Source organism: Crassostrea angulata, chromosome 10, assembly GCF_025612915.1.
Source record: "Crassostrea angulata isolate pt1a10 chromosome 10, ASM2561291v2, whole genome shotgun sequence".
NCBI classification, from domain to species: Eukaryota; Metazoa; Mollusca; class Bivalvia; order Ostreida; family Ostreidae; genus Magallana; species Magallana angulata.
This window is the reverse complement of record NC_069120.1, coordinates 42,662,867-42,689,055: the sequence shown is the minus strand read 5'-3', so window position 1 is coordinate 42,689,055 and position 26,189 is coordinate 42,662,867. Positions and strand designations below refer to the sequence as shown.

The following is a 26,189-nucleotide window of genomic DNA, read 5'->3' as shown; positions in this document are numbered from 1 at the left end:
ACATTCATAAAGAAAATCCATTTGAATTCAAGAAACAAACAATTTTTTGGGGGAACTATTTTTTCGTGCGGAAGGTTTTTTAGACAAAAATGACAGAAACAAGCAATTTTATGAATTTTCATTATACTTTTCTCTTTATTATACTTTATTCATTATTCACATTTTTAACATTTGATAGGTTTGTAACATATTTTATAGGTTCTGTGTGACATGTACAAAATCAAATCTTGAGAATGTGATAGCCGTTTAGCATTAAATCATGCAAATATATAGAGACGTCGCGCACGGTGTTGGTGTTAATTTCGGTAACGTCAACAACGTCAAAAACGTCATTTTCACGCATAACGTAATGATACATTTTATTAAGCACAGCATACGAAAAATTAAAAAAATAAGAACTTTATATTAATTTTTTTCTGCGTGTAAGAGATTTTGTATTTCAAAACTGCAATTTCAAAATATCTTTTTAATATGTATAACCAATTCTGAAGTTCACAACGTTAAAATGTTTCAATTTTAGTTCAGTTCAGCGATATCAGTGTTCAAAAGCATGTGATTCACTCACGGCTTGTAATATTGTTAAATGAACTTCCTCTGAAATTTGTAATATGTCATTGTCAAGAACATCACCCGATTCACAAATGATATACAAAACTGATTGGGAAGGTACAATCGCCGGTTTGCGTTTAATTAATTTGTATTTCAAAGGCGTTTCAGGAGATTTTTCGAAGTAATGGCCCCGGATAACTTGTGTACCTCTTCTGTAAGCAGCCCCCCACCTGTCCATGTCATCTTTTTGTAGAACAACTGATTTTGAACTTGCTTTCATTACATAATAATCATTTACATTATCGTCACAAAGTACCGCAAATATACAGTCTTTTGTAATTAAATTTGACAATATTTGTGATTCCGATGTTTCGTTCTCTGGGTCTGATGTGTCATTATCCGAGCCTTCTTTTGTGAAATAAATCAGTGTTGCATTACCTAAACTGTTACTGAGATCGCATTGCTCAGAATTGCCCTCAATGCAATCTTCGCAATTGTAACAAGATAGGGGACGAATGTAGTTTTCACCAGAAATAACTGACACGAGCTGATGAACAGATCTGATTCCCGTCAAAGGTTTATATAATCTTGCTTTTTCTCTAGGAATTTCTTCTACATATTCAAAAATCCTTCTTCGAACATTTGTAGAGTCCTTGGGAGTTTCAAGTTTTTCTTTTGCAAACAAATAGAGGCCTTTCGCATCTTGTATGATGCAGGTACCCCTAATGACGGCAAGATCAGCCTGATTTTTTAAAAATCCTCCTGCTGCATCTTGTGGGCCCTTTGCGTGGCTGGTTTCAAAAAAATTTCTAATTAACTTTTGATAACAAAATTCTGAAAGAGAATCTGATAAGTCGCCGAAACAATGGCGACTTTTATATTGTGCAGCACAACCATCGCAAAATTCATGCATTGTTTTGACCTCGTACGAAATGGACTTTAGGTAGTCAGAAATAAGTTTTTGACAATAATGGGTAAAATGTTGATCATGCTTCTCATCAGGAGATATGACATAAAAGTGTTCAGTAACTATTTCTGGTTTTTCCGTAGTACTTTCCAAACCGTCTAATTCAAGGATAGCATGCCTGTGAAGTATGGTTACATGAATGGAGACTTCCGTTTTTTGAAAATAATTTGATTGTATTTCGTTCCTTTCACTACAACGATAATTTTCGGAAAAGTCGTGAATCGTAACGCAGTGATTTTGAGGTAAATTCTGAACCAAATTTCTCAATTGTTGGACTTGCCATTGAGCCCCCATATTATGCATTGGAAATTTTTCGAGAAGCTTAATCATATATTGGAAAAGTTCAGCAGGCTTTGTAACTTTTTTCACGAGCATCAGTTTCTTGGTTTCACCTCTTTTTGACTTAATGTTTACATAATCAAAACACTCCCAAGAAACATCAGGGGAAGCGTCGTCAGTTCTTAGTTCCTCGGGGTGCAAGTGCAGTTTCTGAACACCACAATCCAAGCAAGTTCTGTCTAAACATGATTTGTTATGTAGACCGTCGGAATTAGAAGGACAAAGAGTTTGATTACTAATTTCATACATATCATGATATATTACAGGGTCTGTAACATAAGTCTTTCTGAATGACATGCATGCTTTAAAAACGTATTTCATTTCAAGATGATAACGGCAGCAACAAGTAACTCGATCCTTTTGACGAGCTGGGCGAATATAGTAGGGTTTACATGCCTCAAAAAGTCTTTGAGAAATACGAATTTCTGGGTTTTTTGAAATAAAGTCGGCATATATTTCTGTTTGTGTTTTTTCTAAGATATGAACAACGTGAGATGAATACTGTTTTGGGCCTATTCGAACCCTTTTCACGTCATTTTTGTTTCCAGTTGGGTGGGAATTTTCACCCAAACACCAAAAATCATACACACGTTTTCGGGTATCATCAGACAGAGCATCAGATCTTGTTTTTCGCATTGTATAAGTGAACGATGATGATTCCGAATGTAAGATTTTTGTACGAACTTCGTACCCTTTTGATATTCTACGGATCGGAAGACCAAGTTTTTTTGCTAGTGAAGACTTTGCTCTTGATTTTTTAACATTTTCGCCGCTGAAAGAAGCTGTTAGAAAATCCATGGCCTCCCTTGCTTTGTCGCAGCGTTTAAGTTTTAGCTTTGAAACCGATTCTTTTATGTCACACAGAACGGACAATTGAAGAGTAGCTGATTCCTTTTCCTCTGGAGAAGGAATAATTTTGCAATTTTGAAGTAATTTAACAGTTGGAGAGTTAGCATTTTTTAGAAAGGCCGCAATGGTGGCTGCTCTTTTTGTCGGGGATGTCGGTAAATTTCTTTTTAATTTTCTCACAGCTCGACATTTTTGCATTTTGTTATTAAATGGTGACCTTAGGTTACCGTCCTCTGTATTTTCGCTCCGAATTTGGCTGTTGTGGTTTTTTTGGCGCCATCTCTTTTGTGCAAGCGATTTTCGTTTCCGCATTGATTCCTCGTGTTCAATTAATTTTAATCTACTTTCCTTTTCTTTTTTCTTTCTGTTCTGATTATTTTCTATTTTGATACGTTCTCTTTCGCGCTGTTTACGTTTTCTCAGAGTCGCAGCTTTGACTGTCTCTTCTGAAATTCGATGTAAATTCATTGTAAAATTTATCAGTAGTCTACTGTTTTAAAAATTAAAATCGGCAAATTTTAAACTTTATGAATCTATATGTATGTTTTTTATTAGTATTATACTCTGCGGAACAAAAATATCTAATTTTTTTTGTTTTAGCACTTAACCGAAATCATTACTGCCCATTTACTTGCAGTGAACCCGTTTTACCTTTCGGCGGAAAGATATTGGAGTTGGAATCAGTTTTCTGTTTTTCCTTCACTCTCCTCCTCCATTCCTGAGTCTGTTCTACCCTTCTCTGTTTCCTTTTTTCTTTATTAATTTTAATTCTTTGTGCAGCAGTCAAAGACCCTGTTTAATTAATTAAAATACATGTTCATCGTCACATCACGTCATTGCGTCATTTTACATATACTTATGGCAAATAATGTCGTTATTATTTCATTTGTATTAATGAATTAATTCGACTCGCTAGGTTTGCATGGATATTTGGCATCAATTTAATTTTTAAATTGTTATTCCTATTTTTAAAATTATTTTTCTTAGTATATATATTTTGCTACTTTTTTTCACAAAATAACGTGTAGGTACATGTATTTATAATGTTCACTATAACTGTTTTTATGAAGAAAAAAAACCGTACACATAACGTTTTGAGCCCTTGCGTCATTTTACGTACCCGTGACATATAATGTTGACATCATTTTATTTGTAAAAATCAATGATCTTGATTTGTAATGTTTGTATATTTGGCATCAAAATGTTTGGGAGAAAAAGCACATTTCTAATTGCGATTCATTTTTGTGAATTTTTTGCACCACTTTTTAATAGAAGTGTCCAAGTTATTTTCTCTTTTCATTGCTAATGCAATTTAATGTATTATTATGAAAGTGTGACATTCATGTTGACATTTTGATACGTCTCTATTAAAAAAAATTGCGGACACATGTACTTCTTTTTAATGGTTATACAACCTATGAAAATGCACATTCTATAATGATTTTTATTATTATGAAATATAGCCAAGAATTGTTTTTATAAGCATGATACTTGTGATCGCCATGCTGCGCATAACGTTCGACTGTGAAATATCTCTCTTGTGACACGTGTTTTAAAAAAATAGTTGAATAACGGTTTCTGTCAACAAATGCGTTTAAATGAGGAATTAATAGAAGATATATGTATACAGTTTTACTGCCAACAATGCATATACATATTATTTTAAAAAAAGCTTCAATAGATCATTGCAAGATCCTGGATCACAATTTATATTTTGTAATTTACCTGAGCCTGGCGTGGCCATTTTCAAGTTTTGTTACCCATCTACATCTTCATTCTGAGATTTCTTTGACCCGGCGTTGATTTCTGGCATTGATTACGTCAAAAACGTTATGACGTATATCTGTTACATCATCACAGTAATTAGTCCGCCAAAAATGTTCCCCCCAAAATGAACATTCACTGAGATATTGTAGTTTATTTGAGATATGTATCTTAAAAGTGTTACCTATCTACATGCCATTTTTAGTAAAATTTTAAGGTTTTAACACCGATTTATCAAATATAAATAAAAATCCTACATGTTAATATATTTTTTATTGAAGTCCACACGCATTCGAACAGATTGGTATATAAAATTACATATTTCCCTATTTCCTGTTTTAAAAAAATAGTCTAATACTGTGCGCGCACTCTGAAAGGACATTTTAACACCAACACCGTGCGCGACGTCAGAACATGTCTGAATTTTTTTAAGCCAAATTTTGCGAGAATTTTACCTTTGAAGCCCTATATCTAAAATTTGACATCACTGACCCCCATGTTATATTATGTCAAAATGATACTGAATACATATCTAGGCAAACTGGATTAATCTTATAAAATTCTTGATATTCAAAAAGTTTTTATTTCAAATCAAATTGTAACTATTATAGAAATTGTCTATCTTAAGTGCAAAAAGGTCACACAAAAATTTATGCAGCTTCTTACAAATTTTTTGCGTAATCCCTCTATTCAGTGTGAACATTGTGCATAATTAAAAACAATATTTGAAGAAATAAGTTTGCATGCTTGATCAAAAATACTGACAACAAATCCTAATCAGGATGAAATTGCATTTTAGGTGCGAAAAGGTCAAATTAAATAGGCCATAATTTAGAGGGATGGATACTGACCCCCCATTTTCTTTGTATTTTAGCAACAATAAAGAAAACATTCCGAACACATTCGCAAGGGTGTTATGTAGCTGCAATTTATAGGTATTGCTCGCTAGTAATCCATGGACCCAATTAGTTTTCTGTTTAGACTTCGGTTAGGTTGACGGTATGGTAACAATTCATAGTTGGTGATTACTATATGGCATATACACATATCCAGAAAATGTGATGTCGGTTGATAATTTTTTGACTTGAATTTGTCATATGTTAGTGAACAAAGTGGATAAATTGTTAAAAACATTAATTGCTTTAATCAAAGCCCACCCCCACCCCTTGATAAATTCAATATGGCGACTGTCGTCCATTTATAGTTTTGTACTGCATGCACATTTTACTAGTCTTCTTTTTAGTATTAAGAAAAATGTGATCATTTTTCGACAACCGACCTTAAAAGCATGTGTATTTAGAATATTTGAACTTTGCAGGCATCTACATGTACCAAGTTCCATTGCGAAATGATAAAAAAAAAATAACTTCATCACTGAACTTTAATAGATAAAAAATGAATAAAGATTGGGTTGATGCTTGACTTGATACTTACAACCCCGTGTTTTCTTTAAGCCTGTACATGTAGCAATGATTGAGTGGATCGCGCAAGATTTTGTAAATGGAAAAAAAAGTGAGGTCAGCAATTTTATTGTGAAAAACTTCTTAATGTGGAAGAAATTGATACGAAGCACATATGTCGAAATATCGCAATATATATCCAGAACGATTCCACAAATCGTATGATCATAACATTACGTTGAGCTTGATTTTGGATGTGTTTCATTTTATTCAGGATCCTCGATACCCCGTGACTTCTACTTTGTATGACAATAGGTCACAACATGGCGATTTTAGCGCATTGTGAAACAATTTGTATCGCCAAAGTTTGTTGTCCTTTTCTGTGGGGCAATAGGTGTTGCTTCGGTCTACCAACCCACACGTCCTCAGTTCGAATACTTCAGCGCCTTTTTATTTTCATGAACATCGGTAAAATTTGATACGTTGACCCCCCCCCCCCCCCCCCCCTTAATTGAATTTTTTTGGGGTCATTTTCAAGTCGAATACATGCTAAATATCCTATCTTGGGGTAATTAAGAAGAATGGGTTTGTATGGAGAACTTTTCCCAGGTGTATGGAGGACCTTACACAAGACTAAAAAATATAACCGTTAATTGACAAGAATAAACGATGCATAATGGGAATGACATATTTTAGTATAATATCCATCTAAACTGATATTGAGTTGACGACTCCTTGAGTATTTTCGGTATCAACACACGTGTCTTGTTTGGAATTCACAACCGGGACGCGGAAGCTGAACTTTTCCTGAAATGTTTTAACAATATACGCTATCTCCATTCCAGACTTGGTGCATTTGAAGTAATCGTCTAGAACGTGTTCGATGTATTGACAGAGACACAACCGGAAGTCGGTATGTCGTTGCTGTGGCGATATGGGAAGTTCGTGCATGATAAACCGGTGTAGATAGATTGACGATAGCATCACACAGAGACGCTCCGTTAAAGTTCCCTGAAAAAAGGAAAGTAACGATTTTAGTCAATGTTGTATTATAATATATTATATATACTATTATTAATTAAATATATTTTACTATGTATTATTTGAATAACGTACATGCGATAGAAAGTTTTCACGTGACGTGTATATGCTAATGAACTTGGAAATTTTCTTTTCTTCGTCATCTGTACAAGCTTGAAGCAATAGTTCCGAGATCCCCTAAAATATACAGAACATTAAAATATTATTTTCCAAAAGAGCAAAAATGTTTGCACTAAAAGTATTTATATAGGAAACTAGGCACTATGTAACAAGTTTAGCTTTTAAAAAAAGCTTACCGCCTTTAAAGCAGACTCTTAACAGCAATAAGTTATCAAAGAAAATTTAAATCTTTTTTATATAAATGTCGCCTTCTTTTACATGTATGCTATAGTGTGTCGAACTTTTTTTTTCAAATATGTGCCTTTTAAGCGTGCGTGCTTAGAATTGAAAATTGTTTACAACGTGTTTATTAGTTGAGATTGACTACAGTATGTAAACAGGGGTCTTAGTCATTGTAATTAAATCAAAGTTAATACAACTGCATTCAGCATCATTCGGTTTTCTGATATTAGTTTTACCCACAGGGGCCAAGCCCGTTTTAGCATTAATAAATAAAGAAAGGGGTCGAACTCTGACCCAGATAAAAAACTACCAGTTCGCTTCAAAAGCCTAATAAATAAATTAATTTTTAAAACACTCGCAACTTGCATGTATTTTTCAGAAAAGTAATGTCCGAGATACACTCATGCCGAATTTCAAGTTGATGGGTCTTAAAAATAGCGGAGATTTAGGTCATTATTCTCTCGAAGTCGCCAGTTTATTTTTACTCGGACATTTACCGGTCCAGGGCACACGATGGGATTTTGTTTATGACAACATCAGTATTGCAACAAGTCGAGAAACAATCGCACTAATCGTTTAAAATCTCACATCAAACGCACGCTACTTACATCCTTAAATTCCGATAAAATTCCTTGAATACTCTTTGTATGTAAGAAGCGTGCGTTTAATGTAAGATTTTAAAAATTAGTGCGATTGCTGTTTCTATTGTCAATCAATTAAATCAAAATCAATAAAAACAATCACGGAAATATCTACCTGTTTTTGAGATATGCACTTGTACTACTAAATATTGCATTAAAGTTTTTAACTTACCATGCAGTCAGATAATGAATAATATACGAAATGAATCTGACAAAACGATAAGGAAAAAGTAATCGAGAACCCTGAACTTGTCATTGTATCCTATTTGTCTTCAAACGGGGCTTTCCTAGACAAAAACTAATCTCTAATCTTGCTACGCTAAGTAAACGAGATATCTTGAGGCATTGCTAAGAAATCTAATTAAAAAGGAGAGAAACTAATTTGTGCTAGTTAGGCTCTTCTTGAAAGAAATATAAAAACAGAAATCAATTTCGTTTTGGGGATTATTTTTGGCGAAAAGATACAATGAAGACTCCGGTCTGCGTCAATGTGGCGGTGAGCAGAAGAGGCATCTCCAGCTGGAAGAGTTCCTCGTTTATTGGGACGCATTTCAACACCATTTTCCTGGCAATCTATAATACTATTTGTATTTTATTGATGCAGAATTATGAAGAAATATATAAAAGAACGTCTTCGTGCTAATTGCTGGAGATGATTGATGGGATGTCTGATGAGAGGGTCTTACCCTTTGCCGAACTCTCTGTCGCCGCCATCTTAGAAAGTAGCCCACGAAGACAAACAGCATCGGCATGGCGAACACAGCCAGACGAAAGCACAATATGCCTACAAATAGTTCCGACTAGTTAAGCACTCTTGGCAAATCTTTGTTAATTCGGGACAAATGCAAGGAACATATATATTGATGAAATTTGTCATAAAACGGCGAGATTAATTGCAATTATGGTAAATTCATTCATTATGCGAAAATCAATAGATTTATAACTTCATTGTCCCTTTCTGGGTTTTTTTTCTCAATAGAAGTTACATAGTTACCTGCCACAAGGATTTACTTATAGCATTTTAATTTAAATATTAAATATAGGTTACCAAAATGATCTTATATGATACACTTCTGTTTACGTATATCTTACAATCAATATTCATTCTTGATAGTGACTCCTTATTTACATGTAATTTTTATGATAACAAGTTGGAGCTCTTTGCCACCTCTTATTTTCAATATGAATGAAAAAAAAAACTTGACTGGGTCCTTATTAAGGCGACGGATAGGAAATTTCTATGATCAATAATACTATTTCAATTTAGCAGAATGCCACTCACTCTTATTGGAGTCCTCCATCATATAGAGAAGTACAAACACGAAGACGAGCAGCCAGACGAACAGAGAGGCCGCTAGGAGGAACACGGGACGGAGGGAGAAGAGCAGACGATAGTCGTCACTTCCGCCCACTGACGTCATACTCTTCAAGATCTCCATGTAGCGAGCATAATTCATCTGAAGCATAAACAACTGAAAAAATTATACTTTTACCAGCTTTCCTCGGTAAATATTGACTAATGTTAACAATTTTGTATTTGAAAATACACGTAGGCCTACAACATATTTTGCAGGTACAAGCATTGGCTTTTTCATTTACCAACATTAGCAATTTTGCTTTTTATTAGTGACAAAATTACATAAATATTTTAAAGTAAATGTGTATGATAAGAGATTTTAGGAGGACTGTCGCGATGTATTAAAACGTTCAAAGCATTTCCTTTTTGCACATTCGCGTTTTCACAGTACTGGCTCAAACTAATTGGTTTTGAAATTCTATGAAAACCTTTCATTGCATTTGAAAGCCAGTTTGAAATGGATACTTCAAGGCTGCTAATCTACGTCATCACCGGGATGACGTAAACATACACAGTCGGCCATTTTCTCTCGGTTCGAATAAGAGGTAAGGTTGTTTTGTACCCAGAGACTAAATACTTATTAAATACACCACTCTAGACCCACTCTATTATGCTAAAACTGTATAACTTTCCAAACTGCGGTCATTTCTGAAAACACCTCGCATTTATCCAAATGTATGCCGAGGTAACGTTAACGCACTTGCACTATCGTACATTCAATTTACACATTATATGCATGTTTTACAAATTATAAAACATTTTTTTTTAACAAAACTTATTATTAGCGGTCTTTTAGCCATTAATGAATTCATCCAGTCAATTTCAATCTATAATTTGATATTGTTGACATCATTTGATGTATTACTATTATCTTGATAACGTTAACACGTCCATTTTACAATGATAACGTTCACACTTTACTTATAATAACGTGTTTTCTTATTCTATCAATCTTATAATTATATACTTTTTATTTATAGGTGAAGATGGTTAAACGTAAAAGTCGATTGTGGCTAAATCACCCAAGATCAACGGCTGCAAAAATAAATTCTAAAAAACAAACATATACATGTATACTCTGTCCCGAGTTTTTGCTTCCACCACTTTTTGCTTGATATTTCAATAATAGTAAATACCTTTGTGCTCAAACTACGTTCATCCACTTATATGAAAAATGTCCAGATTATCTGTTTTGAAACACCCCTCTACCGCTTCGGGTTTCAATACACATCCCGAAATTGAAAGTCTACGGAGATTTTGCATTGCAACAGCCATTAACAAGCCCGGATGATAACGTTAAAAAATTGCGCGATGTATTCCGAGTGTATTCCGAATGGATAAAAGATGTAAACATTCCCCATTATAAATCTCCGTAGGGAATCTGTTTTCGTTCCTGTGAATTTTTCTGAGAGGAAAGGGATAATTGTTCAATGAAAACATCTTGGATATATTCCCTTTTAACGATTTCAACTGTATTTCTTTCACAGGTATGTGTAATTTTATCAAAAATCACCAAAAAGCGATGGAAGCAATAACTTGGGACAGACTTATAGTAGAAAATATACCGGTATGTACTAGTGATTCGCCACACAAAAACAATACTCTGATTTTGCGACGAAAGATAAAAGGGACACCTTCTAAATCACCTCCTTGTAAAGTAATTAAATAAATTAAAATAATTAAAAATGATTTTGATCAAGAATCTCCCGGGTCGTCTGATAAAGTTTTGAAGTGTCAAAACAACCAAATAGAAAGTGAAAGCATTAGGGCCTTCTAAGAATAGGCGTGCTCTGCTTGAGCGGTTTGAAAACAATTCAAACATAATACCTGTAGGCAATACGTGTATTTCAGACTCGGTGGACACTGCTGATATTCATGCAATGATCTTAAAAGTTTTACAACAACTCAAAGAACATGGTCTTGAAAGAAGATTTGTTCTTTTTTTCGAGTTGGTACAGAAGGGTTTATTCACGATCAACAACATTGCATTTAGACTGTGGTTGGAAGTTGTTGAATGGTACGCTAATGAAAATACTACAACCATGCGGTATATGAATGAAACCAAATCCTTCTGGAAATTAGGATGGCATTTATTTGGGAGAAAGTTTGTAAGATTTATGTCTGGGTACAAGCATGTAACACAGGTGTTGTTTTCAAACCGCTCAAGCAGAGCACGCCTACTCTTAGAAGGCCCTGTGCATTTTACTCCAATGCTTTCACTTTCTATTTGGTTGTTTTGACACTTCAAAACTTTATCAGACGCTCGGGAGATTCTTGATCAAAATCATTTTTAATTATTTTAAATGAAACCGACGGACATTTTGATACAGAGGGGGGTACATAAAAAATCGTATTCTTCTTCAGTCTTTTGATAAATGGAGATTTTGATGGTGTCGAACGCTGCTTGAATACTTTACAAGGAGGTGACTTAGAAGGTGTCCCTTTTATCTTTCGTCGCAAAATCAGAGTATTTTTTTTGTGTGGCGAATCACTAGTACATACCGGTATATTTTCTACTATATGTTTGTTTTTAGAATTTATTTTTGCAGCCGTTGATCTTGGGTGATTTAGCCACAATCGACTTTTACGTTTAACCATCTTCACCTATAAATAAAAAGTATATAATTATAAGATTGATAAAATAAGAAAACACGTTATTATAAGTAAAGTGTGAACGTTATCATTGAAAAATGGACGTGTTAACGTTATCAAGATATTAGTAATAGCATCAAATGATGTCAACAATATCAAATTATAGATTGAAATTGACTAGATGAATTCATTAATGGCTAAAAGACCGCTAATAATAAGTTTTGTTAAAAAAAATGTTTTATAATTTGTAAAACATGCATATAATGTGTGAATTGAATGTACGATAGTGCAAGTGCGTTAACGTTACCTCGGCATACATTTGGATAAATGCGAGGTGTTTTCAGAAATGACCGCAGTTTGGAAAGTTATACAGTTTTAGCATAATAGAGTGGGTCTAATGTAATTCCGTAAGAGTGGTGTATTTAATAAGTATTTAGTCTCTGGGTACAAAACAACCTTACCTCTTATTCGAACCGAGAGAAAATGGCCGACTGTGTATGTTTACGTCATCCCGGTGATGACGTAGATTAGCACCCTTGTACTTGTAGATTAAAATGATCACACGAGTAAGATTACCCCGATGCCATGGCAACAGAGTGAGGTAGGCACGTCGTCGTCCTCGGTGTACCGTAGATGGGCGTTCCAGGCCCCACAGAACGAGATGTGGGCCGTACTCAATACCTGCCCGTTGCCCACAGCTGTAGAAAGATCATAGATAACAAGGCGTGTCATAATAAGCAGAAATTAATGAATTTTGTAAAAATACTGTTTTGAGGATGAGTTACTTGTAGCTAGTTCGTTACGTACAAATATATTTTGATGGTGAACAACTAACTTACAAGAACTCTACAATGCTTATATTTTTTAATAAGATGTTTTTGTTGAACCTTTTTACAACAATTTATTATCAAATTTGTCATCGCACCGCAGCGACCTTGCTTTCGATTAATATTTGATTTGATTATTCAGTTTAATCACGAGAACAGTGATGCTAATAGCGCGAAAGTGTCTCTCTGGACAGTAATTGAGTGAGCGACAACTTGATTCTAAAAAACAAGATCGTTTATCTAACAATCGGCACAAATTGAATGGGATACAAACATGCCGGTCGATACAGTAAACTGGACATCTCGCTGGAGAAGGATTCGCTGCTTCTTGGTAATCTCTCTGAAAGAAGAGGTACACCTGGATTAAGGGCTTAGAAAGTTGTGTGTTTTGTCTTTCCATAAATAAAACGTGTACTTACTATTTAGAAATAAAATCTGGTGTTATCACTTATACCAAATTCTATTTCAAAGCACACATTTGTGGAGAGACAGTACGTTTCTGATGCTAAAGAGGACTTGATGGTCGTGGCCAGTTTTAGTCTATATTAATATTCCTAAGAAGAACAGCTCTCAGACCTCACCGTCAACAACTTTCCTCAAGTCAATACTAGTACTCATGCAGCCTCAAATCTGAGTTTTGACCTCAAATTTATGCACTTTTCTTTAAACTTAAAAGTTGAGGACTGAGTTGAGTTATTTGAAAATTTTTGTGACGGCGGGGCCAGACTGTATAAAAATATACATTAGTATGATATTCAAATTTTAATGCTAAAATATTTTGATTGATTTATAACTATAGGATAGTTTATTGCTTTCAACATTATATCCTAAAATATAAGATATAAACTGATGGATTATCTGTTGACCAACAGCCTCCTTGCTCATAAATATGTACTACAGACTTACTAAACTATCAAGAGAATATTCATATTACTAAAGATTATTAGCAGCAACACCAGCGAATACATATTATAGGATATCATTTTGTAGGTGATTGCTAAGACTGATGAATTCCGTGCATGGAATATAGAATAGGAAAATTGAATTTCCCTGATGATCAAATGACCAAATGACAAGCAATGAAGGTTAGCACGCAAGACGATGAAATTCATGCACACTTACCATTATAATAAAATTTGAGCGAATATATCTTATTTACCGGTGCAAAATTATTGGCAATATATACTTCAAAGTACATTTCTAAGAAAAAAAATAGAACTTATTTCGACACACCGACGATGGACACAAGAAATGTTTAATGTTTGTATATTACACTCAGTAACCACAATAACAAGGTATTGATTAATTCCGATTAATTCCGATATGCACTTTTGCACTTCCGAATGCAGTTTTATCTGCAGGTCTATAAAATCTTAACAATATACCGTACTACAAGTACACTCATTTGACAGTGCGTCTGAATTGCAGAAAACAGATCAGAATTCGCATTGATTCTCGGATTTGATCCGTCTAACTGGAAATTCTTACAGTCGCAAAATTTAAGAAAATCAATGCTATAGATAGCTTTCAGAAAATGGTATTTAACAGAAATAAAACCCCCCAATGCAGATTTGAGAGGAAGCTTATCTGTAAGCTTTAAGTTACTTTTATTGTATGGTGGATTGAAAAAATAGCCAATGTAAAGCGATGGAAAAAAAACTACGATATATTTATTAGCATGTTAAATGTAAATCAAATCGGAATGTAAATCAAATTACCGCTCCTCAGATGGCGGACCAGACAATCGAAGAAATCGCATTCTCTTGCATCGAGAAACCCCAAAGGCTGGAGGTGGTCTGGTATATTGCAGTCTTTCAAGAGCACCACGAGCATGCGCTGTTGATAAAGGCTACACGTGGTCAGGTTCTGAAGTAATTCTTGAAACTCGTTCCAGTTTGATTTGACATAGCTGGGTGAAAGTACAATTACGACCCTCTCACTTAAAATCACTGCACTCATCAGGGTCTGGTGGACGTTTTGCTTGGTCTGGGTTACACTGTCATTGTAATGGCATTTGTAACTGTACGGTTCAGACTCTAGGCGATGAACGAGACCGGAAATCCACTTTGAGTCCCCTAGAGAATGGGAGAAAAAGATGTGATATCGATAAAGATCCTTTAATGGCGGAGCCGTGTAAAAAATGTCCACTTCAACACTCTCAGTCGGCGTTAACGAGTCTTCAGGAGGATCGAAGTGGATACAGTCAACGAAAGACGCATCGTCCGAATCATAATGGCTAATACAAGAGTTCTCTTCACACACTCCCGTAAAATCGGACTTAACCAATGATTCGTGATCTATAAAATAAATAGTTATGTCAGTCAATGCATGAATAGTATAGAAATTAGCTCAGACAATAGTTATACATCTGTGAGTTGTATTACTCATTAATTGCTAAACATGTACTTCAAGGGTTTAAAGCTTCAACCGGTATTTTATATTGGATTGAACGCTTACAAAACATTTGCGGTAAGAAGAGCAACATGCTATAATACTGAATGATTATTCTGCCGAGATGAATAGAAGTCAATGTAGCTCTGAATAAGACAACTGCAAACGCCGATGGCGAAGGATTAAGATACAATTTGAAACCATTTCTAGATGTACATATAACAGCTTATCTCCTCTTGGTCGATATATTGAAAATCCGCACAAAACGCGCAACTTTAATTTTAATAATGAACGCAACCTTTTTACAAAAAACTCTATTCGCTAAATTTTTCATTGTTTTTATTGAACTCTTTTCTAATTGCAATACTCGGGAAAACCAATTGCACGATGCTGAAAGGAACCGTAACGACCAAAGCATTGAAGACTTTATTTTTATCAATTGTATTAAGAAATATCGCTTTCGATATCATTGAAAAGACTGTGGGTATAAAATATGATATCTTGAGGAAATTTATTGCAGTTGAAAATCATTGCAAGACTCAAAAGCGAAACATATTAAAATATAACAAGAATACTAGAATCGATATTGCTATTATAAAGAGATATAAGTTAAGTTGACAGGAAAATGAGAATCTGAGGAGGGATTCATTAAATCGTATCTGACTGTGTAACGCCATGAAGCAAAAAGATTGTGCTCAGGAAAACGGAAAATTAGAAATAAGCAACGGTTTCTTCTAGAATAATAAAATGACCCTGTTGATGGGAAAAGTACACAGGCCAATCGTCTGCAATTATAACTTGAAGCTATTCCTTGTTTTCTTATGAATTCTATTCCAGTTGGTTTTTTCTTGTTCTCAAGGTTAGAACAAAATTTGTAAATTGGTTCCCAACTTCTATTTGCATATATATTTATTCATTGCCCGATTAGTTGAATCAGAATGTAAATTGAGAATTATAGTTCGAATCTTCAAATGCACAAGCGATTTATATGGAATTATCGAAGTTGAGAGAGTACGAAAGTATGATAAACCAAACTACCGAAACAACGTTCGAGAATATTGCTTCATGAAAATTAACATTTTCGATGGCAATCATAAAACTCAAGATAGCAAGAACAAAAATATGCTACAACATCAATTACTAATGCAAAAATCAGAACATCGAACATGAATTTTTTTTCCGTAAAATCTCGAGCAACTTTTTCTTTAATGTTATATCTATATTGTGCAAATGAGTTGTATGACATTTTTTAAGGTCTGTGTATTTAATAATGTTTTATTACATTTTGTACGAAATAGAAAATAGTGACATATAATAGGTTTCTGATGTGACGATGATGGTAAATCTCGCGATATCATTTACGAATCACCACGTGATACAAACTATAACCCCATGGTCAGACTAACACTGCTTTTGTTATGAACTGACAAACAATGTCATGCAATGGACAGGAGCACAAGGCGTTATTGATTCCGAACAAGGATGGAATATCAAAGTCTGTATAAGACGATTAAGCCTGGTCATCCACAGCAATTAACTAGAGCCCCACTCATCTCCCGCCGTTTTTATTCCAAGCTTATTTCAAATATCGGCGAAATTGTAATCCCGCATGAATATAACATTTCCTTTGTTAATTAATAACACGGTTTAATGGATGTGTACGTAAGAGGGCTCCGCTGTCGTGGTTTCCGGCCATTTCTGAGATACTATTGCTGGTGTCTGACTTCACCTCCAGTAATTATATTTATCAAGTCTTATAGTCTTTGGGTAATGAACTTGTGCAAGTTTCATTACACTGAATAGGCTTTCATTAGAAGAACCATGAAAGCCACAACAACTCTTAAAGAAGTAAAATATAGTCCGATCAGATGTATTAATCATGTACAGCGAGGGATTCATGATCATAAAAAAGCCTCGGGGTTGATAGAATGCTTAAATGGAGACAGACCTCTAAATTTGCACAATATCCCTTCTATAATATGTTCTCCTAAATGTACATTTCAAACGAGATATTTCCAAGTTTTAGGCTGAGATACTGGAAATGCTTTGAGCAGGTTTTTTTTTGCCAGGACAGGCGTTGTATCAGTATAATAAAACGTTTGCTACATGTACATCAGACAGAGCGTCATTTACGGTATGACTCCGCCTTCTTCATTAGACGTTGGTCTGGTCAGTTGTTTTAAAAGGAACAAGTTTTATAAGGTTGCCAGTTTGATTGGTTGGGTAAAGAAAAAGTCAAAGATCATCAGAACGTTTTGATAGTTGTTGACCTTTCATGTCATCATGGCTCTATGTAAAATATGTGTAGCTACAAAGATGAAGCCAAGTGGCCATTCGTTGAAAAAGAGGACACAAAAAAATGAATAGATAAAAACTTAAAAACGTTTTTTCATGATTACTGTTGATTTTTTTTCAAATGAAGACACCTCCCTTTTTTTTAAATTGAACAAACACAATTCACAAATGAATCACGGAATTTTTGTAGACCAATTTGTACAGAATCCCTTTTAGCTTGATGTAAAGTCAGGCATGACCGATTTTCATTAAAGTTGATTTAGTTATATGTTGTTCACAGACCTTAACATCCGTCAGACGTAAACTACTCTGATAATTAGGTACGATTCTTGACAAAACAATCTTGCCATTTTCTCTATGTGCCTGTTGTATAACATTCTTGTATCTAGAAAATCACTCTTTCCTTGCAATTGGCAAAGAACTTCATTGGTAGTAATGGTCGCCTATATTGGAGGCATTCATAATAAACACCTAAACTTCGTTGTTTTTACTTCATCTCCTTCCATGCTGATGGGCGATTTATATTCTGGTCCGTTTTAGCGTGTCTCAATAATTGGTCCTAAATCAGGACTCTGTCAAACTGCTCAACCGGGGACACATAAGAAAATCATCTAACACCATCCATCAACATTGTTGTGTCCAAGAAAATAAGAAGCAGTCACAGCGAAACAGAGATAATATCAAGCTTTTAAAATATTGTATTCCTCAGCTGATAATTTCACATTTGCGACGGTGCCAACTTCTTTTACGAAGATATTTTTACTTGGGTGTTATCACGTTTTTTTTTTTGACGATATACATAAATCCAATGAATTAACCCGACAATTTCTTTGATATGTTGATATTTAAGATGAACGATATAATGCATGCTTACTTTCGAACATGAATGTTCAATAAGACATTTTAATAAAACAGAACAAATCTTGTCAATCATAATGGCTTTGTAGTCAGTTTTCTATAAAAATTTAGCCATACTGAATATACTAGTAATACACTGACAGATTAAAATTATTTATCACCTTTTCTTATGTTACGTACAGTATGATTTTTAATTTTTTTAAAATAAGATCACTGATGTAAAACCAAATTATATTATGTTTTCTTTTTATCGACTAGTCGTAAGTAACCAACACAACGATTTGTTAAATTGGAATCTGCAAAAATCCAATTTCGTGCTTGACAAGGGTAAACCGAAATGGTAACTGTAAAAAATGGAACAATTTCTCAAGGAATCGTATATCAATATTCAGCCAAATTTAAAGTATTGAGGAACTTAGTTTTGGTCAGACCAACTCGAGGACGTGGGAAGGTGGAGTACTTTTAGCACAGGAACAGAACCGACACGCGATTTAGAGCTCCCCCTGGACCTGCCAGTAAAATGAAACCTTCAAGGATAATTGCCACCACTAAACAAACGCAAATAAAACCAAAATAATTGACAGAGACAAAATACTCTGCTTGAGAAAACTATAGATTTGTAGGTCTGAGGTCTGTCAAACTGCGAGGGACCTAAAAAATGAAAATGCGTTTTTTGTTGTTGTAATTATCGCTTCACATCTCGGAGTTTTCAGATAAGAAACTAGTTTTATGTGATCTCAACAGAAGCAAAAAATAGACCGTTGAACATTTTAAAAGGAATCATATAAAATCTCATTAGATGAAAACATTCAGAGTTTTTTTCTTTCTGAAAAATTATTTCTTTATATAAAAACGGACATGAACAAAGATTCTTGCAACACGTTTATGTCGTCTTATACTCAACCAAAAACACGTTTTTGTTAGTTTCTTTAATTTCATATTTTATCTTCTGGACTGAAGGATAAATCATTGAAAATTTCAAAAGGAATAAGACGTACGCTGTAAAAGGGCAATCGAAATTTTTAGAGCTCGTATTGGTAAACCGTTTCGGAATGTTCGCCACATTTTTTGTTAGGAAAACTTCCAACCAGCGCAATAAATTAGTATAAGGGACTTTAATTGCTGACGTTAATGATTTGACAGCCAAAACATAAGCTGACCAGTGAAAAGGGGTAAAATTCCTTTCATTAAGTGAGTCGAATTAGGAAACTGGTAAAAAAAAAATACATCACTTATCCATCTCGTGTAGTTATAATCATAACATGCATAAAAGGTATGTATTGATGATACCATTCACAGATATTCGGAATCGTTATATATCATAAAGAAATTTGAAATCACATTTTACATAAATGATTATAAATCAAAATATCTAATACACTCTAAATCAAGAGTTAAACGGATAAACTTTCAAACAAATAAATGAAAAAAATATTTTATTGTGACAGTCGTATCATATCAGCTGTTCTAAAATATCTGATTATTGCATTATAGCATTTTCCGTCTACATTGATTTTAAATGTTCTGAACACATTTTTTTTGTTTCATCCTCTAATTAGCAATAAACTAGTCTTCATAACCCCTGGTGTTTCATTTTTTGTGCTTAAAAATGATTGCTTAATCACGCTGCATGTAAAAATGAAAGGTAAAATACCATTGCCGCAGAATACATAATGTAATAATTCATTTTCTTCGATCTGTAGAATGAAAACAAATGATTTCCACAGTGTTTAATTTATGAGCGGGTGCCTATTTACCCATACGATTGCCATTATACACGAATGAGTAAACTAACACAGAACCTTATCTATAATTATTCATACTAAAGCAATGAGCTGTATTTGCGTTACGGCCTTAAGAGATTGAACATTAGTTCAACTCCAAATCAAAGTTTGGATCTAAATTTTACACCCCACCATTAATATCTCTGGTGCAAATATACAAACAAATTTATATTATTATCAAATGAAATGACTATTTTAATTAACAATTATTTAAATTATATATCTTTGCGCTTAAAGAGGTAGATTCTGTTTTGGCATTGTAATTGACAGTATGACATACTATACAAATACCATCAATGTTTACAGGATAAGACAAACTGAAAATGTTTGTGTTTGTACAGTTAAACCAAGATAAAATTTTTGTGCCCGCACAATACTGTATTCTGGGAAATATTCGACCCCGTTTTTTTTTCGCCCCTTGCGCCCTCATTGTCAGCGTTCAAAACTGTTCAAATGCAAGTGTAGAAGGGCATGAGTTACAAGGTGGCGAAATAACATTGCATACAGCATCAAGTTTCTTATCATTACAAAGAGCATTAATTGTCGTTGCGTAATGAAAAGCTTTTACTTCTCATTGACTAAATTGGAGAAGCTAACAATTGAAGCAATATAAGATTATCACACAACAGCACTATTTCAAATTATTTTCCATTCATAAAAAACGAGCAATTTTAGATTAATAAATTGCGTACTGGATTCATATCTGTTAATGGTGCTGTATAAAAAAAGTCGAAATAATGGCGTTGCTGATAAAATAATGTTAAAAATATAAAAATAGGCACAATTTTCGAGATGTGGCAGTAATAATATAAAGAGATAAAATATTATTGCACTCGTCCTTTCCCTCTGTATAAAGGGAACGATTATTAATGATAAAAAGAGAAAATATTATTGCACTCGTCCTTTCCCTCTGTATAAAGGGACCGATTATTAGTGGCTTAGGTTGGCGCGTACAAATCAGCCTAGTCATAATAAAGGATAATGCAAAAGAAAGTTCTTTCAATACTTTTTCAGGAAACCACACCGCAAGACAATATTTTTTAAAAATAGTAATGGGAATAAATCTTTTAAAAAATAGGTCTGAAGAAAGACTGGTTCAACAGGATATAAAGAATTTAGCATTATATAAATAGTGCCTGTTTGGGAGGGTAACAGTTGAAATTGACATCCCGAGAAAACCATTGTCAACCGACGCGAAGCGGAGGTTGACAATGGTTTTCGAGGGGTGTCAATTTCAACTGTTATCCTCCCAAACAGGCACTATTTATTTTGTTATACTGAATGTCTTTTTTAAAAATTTTAAGAAAATTTTACTGCTTTTATATAGGAATAACGTGAATTCTACAGCGAACCGTACGCGCATAATTTTCGCGCATGTAACATTTTTTAATGTTACCCGTTGCCAAGTGCGTTGCTAACGCTGAGGGTAATAGTAAATATTATTAACTGCGTCTTAACCAATCAGGTTTCAGTATTTAACATGAAAGTTTAACCAAAAAAAAATAGCACTTATGTTTGCAAAATTACCATCATTTATGTCACAATTTTCACGCAAGGGATCAGATATATGGGTGAATTTAAAAGATGTACATGTAACATAAAAGACTATTACCAGTTATATGCTAATTAATTTTTTCAACTGATAGTCAATTAAATCATATCTTATAATACAGCGTGAAAAGATACCAGTATATGTTTTATACCCTATCCTAGGAAAAGCTTGCATAACAGATAAACCAAATGTTTTGAACATGAGAAATAACAGAAAAAAAGGTTAATAGGTTAATAGGTAATTAATCGAGATACTCTGGGATGAAGAGAAATCGTTTCAAAATTACAAATCAATAGCAAGATGCAACGTTTTGCATAATATTCCATAAAGAATACCCAGGGGCTTCAAAACAATTTCATATAACTTCAATTAGAGTCGATAAACAGACACGTATCTTGTACAACTTGGCAGTAAAGACTTCAGATGCAGAATGTCGGTGTCATGTAACCTAGAGACATGTCCCGTGCTGTCCCAACTCACTTCTCACAACATTCGATAGACACAGCCACGGCTAGAGACATCAATCGAAAGACGAAGGTACATGTATATATAAACTATACTAGAAACGAGTTTTTAAACGGATTGAAAAAAAATCGACTACATACGGACTCAATTTTATAAAGATATCATAGCATCATAGAATAATGCGATTTAAAAAAAAAATGATTTTTTTATATTGTTTTACTTTTAATGAATCCGTATTGTCAACAAATTAACCATTAGATTTAGCTTGAATTTTTTAAAAAATGATTTGCTTAGCTCTAAATTATTATATAGTAAAGAAAAATTCCATATGATTTAACTTTAAAATATGAGTATTTTCCTAATGTCTTTGTAAAGAACTCTTCTTATATGCTTAAAAGTGGCCACGAGCCCTCTTAAAGTCCAGCGAAATTTCAAGGTTAAGTGAAACCGAACTTGAAACATTTTTTTTACTAATTTTGACCGATTGTGAGAAGTGACGTTTAATTAGCAACATTAAAGATTTTCAATTTCGTATTACAGTGACTGGAAAGTTCCTAAATGTACAAAGTTTATACGCAATCAAATTTTTATTTTTAAAAAGAATTATATTTTAATCAAAGATAAAATATGATACGATTTTTCCACCACAAAAGAATTTAATATTGTAAGCCTCCCAATATTGAGGGATCTTTTATCAAAGATTCTTGAACGAAATTTGATTAATATTGATTATCCATCCGTGCAGGATGCGAAAAGAAAAATATGAAGCGAGAAAAGAATAGTAAATCAGTAAACTTCGTATACAGGCGTCTTTGTTCCCAGAATATTAAAAAAGTCCATCGTAATCATTGAAGAAAGGTTTTCCACTGGGATTCTGTTTAGATTTGCAATCAGCAGCAGGCATTTCCTGACGGTAACTGAGTTTCAGGGATTCAACTTATTCGTATTTGTCTTATAGTTGTGTAGAATATCATTTTCCCCCTAGAGATTCTTTATATGATGAAGTGTAATCTTGTTTTGGACGTAATAAGTTTCTTTTCCTGAATTCAGACGTATCGTTATTAAAAAATATATATTATTAAAATAAAGTTTCTTTACAGTGTTTTTTTTTTCGGCATTCAAGTTTTAGATGTTTAAACGAAATGTACTTCTTGAATATCATAGAAGCAATTCGTTCTCTTCGTTTCTTATCATCAGCTTCATATATGTGCCAAGTACTGTGTTTGCTATATATACACATGATAGACACAGTCAATTCAATCGAATAAGAATCCTTTGATTCCTATACAGGCAACGAGAGAAAATATCGTTCAGTGAAATGATTCTTGAACGAAGTTTGATTAATATAAAGATAAAAAAGAATATTGAACATTTAAAAAATAATCACTACAAGAAAAATTCAGGTAATGGTCTATTCCCCTTGCTATAGACGAAATCAATACAGATCAGAAGATTAGGATTATTTTTTTTTCTACTTTATTACAGCGATGGAACACCTAAAGTTTTGTGAGAATAAATCGTTAAGAAATGTTCTAACATCGTATATTTTTAGATGATATGAAATAAACGGTCTTATTTGAATTTTTATTCCCCCCCCCCCCTATTGTCTTCCATTGATCTAAAAGGTTGACGTCATATTAATAAATAATGGTTAAAAAATCCCGAAATTACAAAAAAAATAAAAAATTAAAATAAGGTAAATAAAAATGAAACGTCTAATGGAATAATGAAACTACAAGATGATGATTTTTTACCTTATTAACTCAAATTACAAAATTACGTAGTCTTAAAAATGACAATTTGAAGAGAAACAATAAAAAGATTTATATAATTTGTGAACCAAAGACAAACATTTTGAGTTATTATATCATAACAGATGTTGATACTATTCTTTAAGTAAACATTGCCACTAAAACATTAAGTAATCTTTGAATCAGTTGTCAAAAAAAGAAAAAGAAATCTATCGAAATAAGTTGAGCCTATATTGAAAATACAAGTACCAACTGCGTGTAAAAAGTGAATGCAGACAATCATTTTCGATGAACTAGAAGATTTGCAGAATTCAGATAAGAATCATCGAAGATTAATGAAGCATCGGAATATTTGTCTTACCTTCTTCCATCCTAAAACTAGTATTAACAAATCTCCATTTCGTGCTATTGATTCCAGAAGAAAAAACGAACAACCGTTCAGGCAGGCGTATTGATCTGTATCCTATACGCCTGCTACTGAGATCTGTTGAAAGTAGAACTACTTTCACGACTAGCAGGTCTGGAATATATAGATGTCAATTGCTGATTAGTATACATGTATGACAAACATAAAAAATCATGCTCGTATATAGGTGCTCAAAAGTAATTCAGTTCTTGATTACCACATGCTTAACACCAATTAAAACCAAAAAAAAGAAAAGGAAAAGCTTCTGAGAGACGTCCAGTTTTGTTTGTAGTTTATACTGTGTATTAATTCCTTGGTTCTGTATAACTTGGACTCTTTACATTGTCAGCCATTTAACTAATAAAACGGAAAAGTAATATGACATGTGTAGTATCTGGAAAAGCCTTATTTGCATCATTAAACATCAACTTTGGTTTATTTTTGCACATTAATACAGTAACAAATTAGGTCATACAATGTAACCACATTCCGATAAAGTTTGTCTAGTAGAGAGTTAAGTTTATCTCACTTTAAACACAAATTCTGCTTTATTACCAGCAGAATGAGCATCAACTGACAGAGAGAGGAGATATGATTGATTTTTCTTCCCGTGATTTCACTACCCTGATAATTCTGATAACATATATATTGCCTCTGAACACAGTAATGAACATGGTTTCAGGGCTTTGGTATTTTTAGGTAGATAACGAGATTGCAAAAGAGCATCTGAAAAAATCCTTTGATTGGAGGTATTGTGTTGATAGGCTTCATAATGCCTATTGTCAGTTTGTCACATGATATGGATGTATTGAAACAGCAATCGCAATGAAACAAGATTATAACCCCGTCTCAGATTTTCTTGCATGTAATTTTTTCTGTTGTTGTGAATAAATATTCTACCCGAAGTACTTCGTTTTAAAGAAGGGTACAGTTAACCGCAATTTTACAACGCTGTGGATCACATGGACCCCAATGTTAGTCCCTCTTAGTAATTATTGGTATTTTATTTGATGTTTTATTATTCAAAACACAAACGACTATTGTAGCAGAATGCTGACAAGTGTTGAATGTATTTAATAATTCGATTTAAAATCTTTATCATATACGTATCCAATCTAGTGTATTTAATAGTTTTAATCAAAATACATTTTTGATATCAACGCTTATGCTGGATTTACCCCCTCTGTTCTTATGAAGACTTTCCATTGGCCCTATTTATGATGTAGAACTGATGGTTTGAACACGAGTTATGTACAGTGATGCCATCATAAGTTATAGAAAGGTGGTGCTTAAAATGATTACATAATTATGATAATTATATTCATATCCAGGATATTATATTCATGCAATGTCCAAATCACTGGTTCTATGGAGTCATAGTATACAATTGAATGTAGACCAATCCAGGATGAGTGTACAGAACCTGTTACTAATAGATATACATGCATTACTTATAGAAGGGGTTTATTTTTTGAAGATAAAATATTCCATATCTGTCATTATCTAGAATTATACACACACATCCTTATTGGACCAATTCTTAGTCGCGGGTTAATGATTTGAACTTTATAGACTTTGATTTCCAATGATTGGTTTTCTTTTTCTTATGATAAAATAAAAAGGGAGATAAACTTCATTTAGTATCATGGTTGCAACCTATAAACCACGTGACGTATTGTACATTTTGGATTAAATTAAACAGTTCCCGACAAGTTTAGCAGAATGGCACTGATTAGGTTTTTTTATAGTCTGAGTTGGATGAAATAAAAAAAACAAGTATAAGGTTTCTGCAAGATCATACGCTTCATTCTGGGGGACATAGCATCAATATTCTGAAGACATTGCTAGTAGTTCACAAAAAGTTCATCTCCTGAGACATGTTTATAAATTTTTAAAAATGAGATGAAACCAGTCAATGATTGATTGCCTGAATGAAATGAAAAAAAAATCAATTTTAGTCATTCACATAGTCATTGAATTGAAATTAGTGAAATAAGTACATGTACATTTAAACGTTTT

General features: G+C 33.5%; 1 protein-coding gene and 1 pseudogene across 1 annotated transcript; both read right to left on the bottom strand.

Annotated features, from left to right (window-relative positions):
• Positions 1 to 535: 535 nt before the first annotated feature.
• LOC128165349 (uncharacterized) lies at positions 536 to 3,140 on the bottom strand (annotated as a pseudogene).
• A 2,705-nt stretch (positions 3,141 to 5,845) lies between these two features.
• Positions 5,846 to 24,255, bottom strand: LOC128165352 (uncharacterized). The gene is made up of 10 exons (XM_052829767.1): positions 24,126 to 24,255; positions 14,387 to 14,965; positions 12,943 to 13,008; positions 12,418 to 12,539; positions 9,175 to 9,349; positions 8,579 to 8,676; positions 8,358 to 8,465; positions 8,065 to 8,100; positions 6,985 to 7,086; positions 5,846 to 6,879 (listed from the first exon to the last, which is right to left on the bottom strand). Exons 1-10 carry the CDS (start codon positions 24,133 to 24,135, stop codon positions 6,577 to 6,579), a joined length of 1,599 nt encoding a protein of 532 aa, XP_052685727.1. The 5' UTR covers positions 24,136 to 24,255; the 3' UTR covers positions 5,846 to 6,576.
• Positions 24,256 to 26,189: the final 1,934 nt, after the last annotated feature.

Bases quoted from the DNA above. Each gene is read 5' to 3' on its own strand.
- LOC128165352 (XM_052829767.1), bottom strand. The intron at 13,009-14,386 runs GTAATTTGATTT...CTCTTCTTTCAG, and splicing joins GGTCCGCCATCTGAGGAGCG to AGAGATTACCAAGAAGCAGC. The intron at 7,087-8,064 runs GTAAGTTAAAAA...TGTATATTTTAG, and splicing joins ATTCATTATCTGACTGCATG to GGGATCTCGGAACTATTGCT.